This window comes from Apteryx rowi, unplaced genomic scaffold (genome assembly GCF_003343035.1).
Source record: "Apteryx rowi isolate R43461 unplaced genomic scaffold, aptRow1 scaffold_354, whole genome shotgun sequence".
In the NCBI taxonomy this organism is placed as follows: domain Eukaryota; kingdom Metazoa; phylum Chordata; class Aves; order Apterygiformes; family Apterygidae; genus Apteryx; species Apteryx rowi.
This window is the reverse complement of record NW_020450019.1, coordinates 276,868-284,638: the sequence shown is the minus strand read 5'-3', so window position 1 is coordinate 284,638 and position 7,771 is coordinate 276,868. Positions and strand designations below refer to the sequence as shown.

At 68.1% G+C, this 7,771-nt stretch overlaps 1 protein-coding gene across 1 annotated transcript in view; it reads left to right on the top strand.

Annotated features, from left to right (window-relative positions):
- Positions 1-7,771, top strand: part of SRCIN1 (SRC kinase signaling inhibitor 1) — a 64,203-nt gene that overhangs the window by 2,712 nt on the left and 53,720 nt on the right. Inside the window, exons 2-3 of the mRNA XM_026072931.1 lie at positions 1,510-1,633; positions 7,519-7,768. Coding sequence (XP_025928716.1) covers positions 1,510-1,633; positions 7,519-7,768 — 374 coding nt within the window. The remainder of the gene's footprint in view (positions 1-1,509; positions 1,634-7,518; positions 7,769-7,771) is intronic.

The following is a 7,771-nucleotide window of genomic DNA, read 5'->3' as shown; positions in this document are numbered from 1 at the left end:
AGGAGGGAGCATCCCGAAATGCGGAGCCGCTGGGGCTGGCTGCGGAGCCACGGCAGAGCTTCCCCCACTGCGTCGCTGCAGCTTCCTGCACCGAAAAGGCTTTGGATGTATCCGAGCATCTGTGCGCTTGCAAGCAGAGCCTGGTCTCACCGGCTGGAGTGCGCCTGGGTTCCCATCCCGCTCCGTAATACCGAAATAGCCTTTCCCAGCCTCTCCCCTCCGGCCAGAAGAGCTGTAGCATCGCTCCCGTCCCCCCGCCGGGGAGGTCATGCATAAATTGGGGGTGCGACTGCCAAAAATCACCTAAAAAGGCAGTGGCTGAGGCAGATCCTTAAAACCTCCCGATTTCTGCCCGTTAGACCGCAGTGCAGAAGATGCTTGCTCAGCCGGGCCCGGCACGCTGAGCCGGAGCGAAAGGGACTCCCGGCCCGGGGAGCTGTTTGGCGCGAGGCAGAGCGGGGAGGGATCCAGCTCCGCGCTGGATTTCCAAGCACTAAATCACGGCGGGAGCCAAGTCTTCGAAAGAGTTCGGTTTCCCCCGTGCCAAGGCGAATACGGGCCAAATTTTGGCAGGGCTCAGCACCGCGCAGCTCTCCCGTAGCTGTGAGCTGCCCCCGCGCCCCGGGGGGGCTCCTCCGCTGCGCCGGCGTTTTCGGGGAGCCGAGGTCCTCAGCTCTGATCTCAGGCTACAGGGCAGGGGCTGGAAAAGCCACGGATCTGACTTGAATTTCTGGCTTTATTACGAATCCCGCTTCCTCCTCCTGACCTTCCGCGGGGCCGGCGGGGTGTGGGGGGGCGCACGGCTGTTTGCTCGCCGGAGCGGAGGCGTTCCCACGCCGGCGGCACGTCAGCGTGCCCCAAGGCAGCCGTGCCAGCGCGCGGTGTCCTCCGAGCGCCGGCTTTGCATCTCGCCTCTTAGCCTTCCTCTGCAGCCGCCTGTTGCATCATGTCTCTGCCTTTAATTACAAGCTCTCCGAGGCGGATTGCCGGCTTTCCGGGCGCCGTAAGGCCGCTTCCCTGCTCGCAGTCCCTGGGGCCAAGACACGGCCGCAGACAGCGCTGTGCCTGGCTCCGGACTGCGGCGGGCCGGCCAGCATCCTCCAACCAAGCAAACGAGCACGGGAGACGCCGTGGCTGGACGATGCGGGTTAACGAAGCCACGGGCAGCGGCCGGGCACGCTGGACCCCTGCCCAGGCCGGTGCCGGTGCCGGTGCCGGCATCACCCAGGGAAGAGCTCCACCAGCTTTCCATGCTCGGCCGGACTGATGCCAGCCCCGGCAAACCCAAGCCGGAGGTGTTTGCTGATGCAGGGTCGTGTGCTCGTATCGAGCGCTTTCTGGGGTTAAATGCGTAATGCCAGAACGCCGCTCCGGCTGTGCCGGAAAGCGGAGATGCCCCATGGCTCCGGCGGCTCCCTGCCCGCCTGCCTCCGCTCTGTGCTCCGACTAACAGGGAACATCGATTTGGTGTCTTGAGGGGCAGTTTATTGCTTTCCTGATGCCCGATAGATTGGAATTGATTTCCGGAGCAATTTGCCCGAGCAGCTCAGCGAGGAGGAGGCCGGGTCTGCTCGAGCCCTGACTGCAGCCCAGCGGGGCCGGCGCGGGGCCAGCGCGGTGGCGGCCCGTGGCCGTGGGAACTAGCCCCGGTTTCGGCTCTGGTTGGTCCTGGGAAATGTCTCCAGCAGGAAGGGAGATCTGCAGGTGCGGGCGGTTTCTCGGAGCCTCCTGGCACCAGTTTACCTGCCGGCAGGGAAGGGGGCGATGGAGGAAAAGAGCATTTTGCAGGTGCTCAGGGCTCCCCGCTGCGGTGGCCCGGGTCCTGCCGCCGTTTCAGGCTCGTCCCCCGGCCTCCCCCCTCTTGCCCGTGCGGGACGTTTCCTTGCAGGGAACCGCGGCTCGGCCCCGTGCCCGCCAGCTCGCCCGCCCGTTTTCGGAGTTTCCTCCCCTCGCTCGAGCGAGCACGACTCCCTCCTATCCACATCGGGGCTTGGCGTCCTCCGGCTGTAGGGTCTCCCGGTGGATGCCCTTGCTCCCGCGTGGTGCCGGGCGCTCCGGCGGTGGCGCTGAGCTGATGCGATGGCACGAGGGAGGGCAACGGGGGAACAGGGCCGAGCACGCGCCTGGCTTTGTGCTGAGCCCTTTCCGCAAGCAGCCGCAGCAGCGCCTGGCTTTTCCCGGGAGGTTCGGTCTCCGGCACCCCGGAGCAGGCACCTTGCAGAGCAGCTTCAGCCGCCCGCGAGCTTGCAAGCGTCGTGCTGCTGTCGCCCTCCTGAGTGCGGCCGCCGGGGACACGGGCAGGGCCGGCGAGCGCTCGCCCCGGGCCGTGCAGAACGGCTGTGCGGAGACCTGGCGCAGGCACCTCCGGTGGGGCAGGCACGCACGGGGCGCTGGACATGCCGGAGGCCTCTGCCGGCAGCCCGCGAGTGGGATCGCAGCAGCGAAGTCACTCAGGGATAAGCCCAGGAGGTCGCCAGCTTGGCAATTACAGGTTTCGGGTGGCTGCGTCCATGAGCTGCTCGTGGCTTTTTCCCCGCTTCCGGAGCTTCGGTAGGAAGACATGAAGCCCTGCTCCTGCTCCGGTGGCGGCTGCGGCGCTGGCACTGGCGCTTGCGGTGCGGGTGCTCGTGGCAGTTTCTTGCACCAGCTCTTGCTCGAGCAGGGTCAAGTGCTGCTCTGGGTGAAGCACTTTCTGATCCGCTGGTCGGCCAGGAGCGTCCTGGGTGAAGCGCTAGGAAAACGTCAAGCAGGGAGCAAAAGATAAGCTTGAACGCATGCACCGAGCGACTCCTGCCATAGGGTCGGAGCATCCTGGGGTCGCTGCAAATCTTCACGCGCCCAGCGTCCTCGTGAGGGATGCGCCAGCCCGGAGCCGGAGGCGGCCAGCAGATGGACGGAGTTGGCCGGGGGACATGTCAAGGGCGCGCGGGGATTTGTCACCTCCGCAGGACTCGGCCCCCGGCCCCCTGCACGCAGCCCTTGTCGAGGCAGCGATCCGGCCGCGGTGTGCGGTGATCCGGCCGCGGTGTGCGGCGCGTGCGGTGCATCGCGCCCGGGGACGCCGGCCGGGGGCCAGCAGGGAGCGCGAGAGCCCGGGGGGGCCGCGGTGCTCCGTGGTGCTCCGCACGCACCCGCGCGGCTCCGAGGAGCGTGCCGGCTAATTGGCCCTGGCTGGTTGCTGCGGCCGGGGCTCCCGCAGCGCCGCAGCCTGGGCTGCCATCCCAGGGCGCTCGTTACTGGCGGCAGTAAGAATACAGCCTCCTTCCCGGGAATAACGGGCCGAGGGCAGGGGGGCAGTGCGGAAAACAACCTGTTCCTCCGGAGATGCAGCGGGGCTGGAAAACCCCCCTTCACCCGGGAAAGCACAAGCGCGCGGGGCGATGGGCTGGCGCAAGGCCGGGGGCATCGCTGGAGCTGCACCAGTGCAGCCTGCGCCGGGAGCAGCCGATGCGACTGCCTGCGCTGCTGGGCTGCGTTCAGCCCCACGGCGCGGGCCGGGGGGGTCCCGGGCCGGTCCCCGCAGGGTGGCACCGTCACCGGCAGGGCTCAGAGGGGCTCCAGCAGCAGGAAAGGACAGCGGGGCCAAAACGTGGCCTTTCCCACCCGGAATGGGTACAAACGTCACTCGGCTGAGCTGGGGCAGCAGCCCAGGGGCGCAGACACCCCGAGCAGCGATGCCGCTGCCAGGTCATTTTGGAAAGTCGAGTCTGGGAAGGTGCTAGCCCAGGCGAGAGGTCCGGGGGGTGGGTGCAGGAGGGAACAGCAGGGTCCCCGGGGAGGGCGGTGGCGGCGGCATGGCAGGGAAGGGGTTAGTGCGCGGCGCAGCGGCGCGAGCGGGCAGTGTCCTCGGGGGCTGCGCGCGGCGAGCGGGTCCGCAGCAGCGCCGAGGTGCCCGAGTGCATCGCGCTCTTCCTCGCCGCCTTAATGGCTGGATGCGGAGGCATCGCGTAGCTCCAAGGGGCTTCTATTCTTTTGCCTCCCGTTCTCCCCGAGCGTCATCTCTCCTCCCCGCATCCCCCTCCCCTCTTTGTACAATTGCTTTCTTGGGCTATTTTTCATGCTCCGCTAACTGCCGCTGCTTTCACAGCCCGCGTGAGCCTTGCTGCCTCGTGAAGATTTATGAAACTGCAGTAATAAACTGTGTTTGAAAGATCCTCTTTATGATAAATCCCCGCCACGCTGCGGGCGGCGGGATGCGAGCGACCCGGCCGGCCGGCGGGCCCGGCGCGGCTCTCGCGGGGCGGCCACCCTGGTGCTCGGCGCCGTTTCCGGGGCCTCTCTCGCCCGCTGCGCCCGGCGTGGGAGCTGGGAGCTGCAGGGAGCCGGCTGCGGAGCGCGTGGCTCCCGCGGCGACGGTGCGCGGCTCTCGCCGGCGGCCGAAGCCCGGGGCTGGCGGCGGCGCCTCCGCTCCCCCGGGAAGGAGGGGATGGCCGCATCCTGCTAGGAGCCCCGGCAGGGGCTGCATGGAGCGAGCGGCGCTGCCGGCAGGTAAGGGAGAGGGATGGATGAATCAGCAGGGAAGAGCCGAGCTCCCTTAACCCCCCGCTGCCTGCAGAGCGGCTCGCCAGGATTTTCCCTGGGATTTCTGCAGTCGGCGTTTGGCCGAGGAGCCGGAGACCCAGGCACTGGTTCCTCTGTCCATCTGTCCGTCGTGCCTGAGCAGCCATCTGTCCCACCACCGTGGAAGCTGCCCCGTGCCGGCGGGTAAGCGGCGGGGAGCCCAAGCGGGGCCGGCCCATCCTGGGGGCCCCCCGAGCCCCCTGCTCCAGCCGCCCACGCTCTCCCACCGCCATGATCCTCTTGGAAGCGGCTCCGGGAAGCACCTTGGGGGCTGAGCCCGCGGGATGGCGGCTGCCGCGGCGCAGCCTGCTCTCGGGCAGAGCCGCGCGCCTGGAGCGTCCGGCAGCCTCCGTGCAAGTCCCTTCAGAGGGAGGAGGAGGAAAAACTTGTCTGCAGGGGATTGAGGGTGGCGGGATGTGATTATCCTGCTGGGATGTGGCCAGGAGGGAAGGATTTACACCCTCTTCTCTTGCATAGTGCCAGGGAAGCACGGAAGAGCGCAGGTGGCTTAATTTCCCGCGCAGAGGGAGCACCCAGTGCCCGTGGCGGGATGCTATTCCCCGTCAAATGATCCCTGCCCCGTCTGCCCGGCGTGCGGGACCCCAGGCCAGGGCCGCGGGGGGGGAAAGGCGGCCGACGCGGGGAGGAAACGGGTGCAAACGCGTGGTCTGCAGCGGCCTTTCCTGCCCTGGCGGCGTGGGTGGCTGGCGGATCCGTGGCCGGGGTGAGGATGCGGCGCCGTCGGGGCTGTCCCGGCCCCTGGCAGTGCCCGGCTCCGCGCTGACCCAGGTGCCGGTTGTGCTGGGCTTTGCAAATCATCCTTTTCAGCAGCCGGGAGAGAGACGGAGCTGGCGCGCTGCGCTCCCCGAGCGTGTAATTAGGGAGCGGGGAGCTGCATGCTGATGTGCCGCGCGGCAGCCGGCGGAGGAGGAGGAGGAGGAGGAGGAAGAGGGCAGGCAGGAGCCGGCAAGGCGCCCGCTCCCCACGGCCGCGAGGGCCGGGGCAGCCCAGGGAGGCGGCTGCAGGGAGAAGAGCGGCTCTGGGGGCGCCCCGAGCCCCCTCGCTGCCCCGTGCCCCCGCGCGGCGCCTCCCTTGCAGCCGGGCTCCACGGCCCCATCGCCGCGGCGGCGGCTGGCAGCTTTCGGGTGCCCCTGCCCCAATCTCTCGGAGCCTCCCCATTCCCGCGGGAGGCGTCCCAGGAGCATCCAGGCTGCTGTGCTGGCGCACAGGGATGTGCACGGTGGCACCTTGCCCTGGCCGGGGGATGCCAGGCTCCGGGATACCCCCGGCTCCCGTGCCGGCACTGGCAGAGCTTGCCGGCGGCTCCCGGGCGCCGAGGACGTGGGAGAGATGGGGAGAGCATCCGTGGGCTCGTGGCCGGGGCTGAGGGCAAGGACTGCCGCGGCCTGGCCGCCGTCCAGGGTAATTTGGCTGCAGGCAGCGGCCCCGGGCTGGCACCACTCTCGCTCGGGCACCGGCTGCCCCGGCCGCAGGGATGGATACGGGAAGGGTGCTGGGCGCTCGACGTGGTGAAACGCGAATGTTTTACGGGCAACTCTTCCACGAAAGAAGAGGTGGGGAAACCAGCTCCTAAAATGAGGTTTGGCGGGTGGAGGAGAAAGGGAATTGCTCCGTCTGCGTTTCCCGGAGTGCCGGTGTTTAGCTGGGACTCGTGGCGGTGCTCCCGGCCCCTCTGGCCCCGGCCCGGGCGCTGTGCTGCCTTCTCCTTTGCGAAGCAGAGGACCGAGCGAGACGTCCCGTTTGCCCCCTCTCCTGCAGTGTTTCCCTTGAGGGGTCTCAGGGTGTTTTCCCCGGGGCCCACGTGCTTCCGGAGCTGCCTAGGCACAGCCGGACACGGGAAAGGGGCCGGGAATTTGAGCTCTCCCTCGAATTCTCCATCCGTCCTGCAGCCTTCATCTTTGCAAGGGGCATATTCTGTTACAGAGCCGCAGGGAAAGGGAGCTGGACCTGCTAGGTTTTGGAGCAGGACAGGGGGGATCAAACGCTGGGAGGGGAGGGATGATCCTGTGGCGTTTGCCGGGGGCTGAGAGTGGGTGGCAGCACCGGGCTCGTAGTGAAACCCCCCGTTTGACCTTGAGCGGAGGCTTTACGTGCCGGTAACGCCCGCTGGGATCCTGCCCTGCACTAATAACCCGAGAAGTTGCTATAAAGCCAATACGTTGGCCCGCTGAATAACTAAGGGAAAAGGAAAAACCTCTACGGTTTGCTTAACAGGGGCCCGGGAAGGAAGCGGGGGAAGCGAACAAGGCGGGCGATGAATAATGGATCAAGGTTAAATGGCGAGCGAGGAAGGAGAGCGAACGCTGCCGGCCGCCGGGCTCCGGCAAAGCCGGCGGCAGCGAGCAGGGGCTCCCGGGCGCCGGGCGCCGGGTTATCCGTGCGGATAAGGAGCCTTCTCCTCCTGCTGGGGCGCAGGCGGCCGCGTTTTGGGGAGGGAGCAGCCGGGCACGTGGGAGCCTCCCCCCCCCCCCCGCCCTCCCCGCTCACGTTTCATTTTCTTTTTGCTCTGTCCGTCCGTCCGTGTCCCTCTGTCTGTCCGTGCCCCCCCGGCAGCGCCCGGCCCCGCGTCCTTGGGGCCCTGCCGGTGTCTCGTGTCGTCCTTTTCCAAGAAGCTCCCCAATCCCGCTGGATAGGTGTTTCGCTCCCGGCAGCAAATGCGGCGCGACGCGTTTCCCCCCCGGGGCTGCCCCGGCCCCCCAGGCTCCCCCGGCCTTTTCAAATGATCCTTTGCTTTTAGCTGAAAAACACGCCCGCATCCCGCTGCACCCAGCTCCCTTCCGAGCCGGCCGGGCCGCGCGGCGGGTGCCTGAAGCGGGAGGGAACTCGTCCCCGTCCCCATCCCCGTCCCCGTCCCCCCCGGTAGCGCCGAACGCCCCTCGGCTCAGCCCAGCGCGGAGCCGCTCCTGACCCCGCTCCGCTCTCTCCCGCCCCGCGCAGATCCCGAGAGGACCAGCACCCACATGATCTCGGCGGACGATGCCGAATACCCGCGGGAATACCGCACCCTGGGCAACGGCACCCGGCGCTTCTCCAACGTGGGGCTGGTGCACACCTCGGAGCGCCGGCACACCGTCATCGCCGCCCAGAGCCTCGAGGCCCTCACCGGCCTCCAGAAGTCGGAGATGGAGCGCAAGCGGGACGCCTTCATGGACCACCTGAAGAACAAGTACCCGCAGCACGCGCTGGCGCT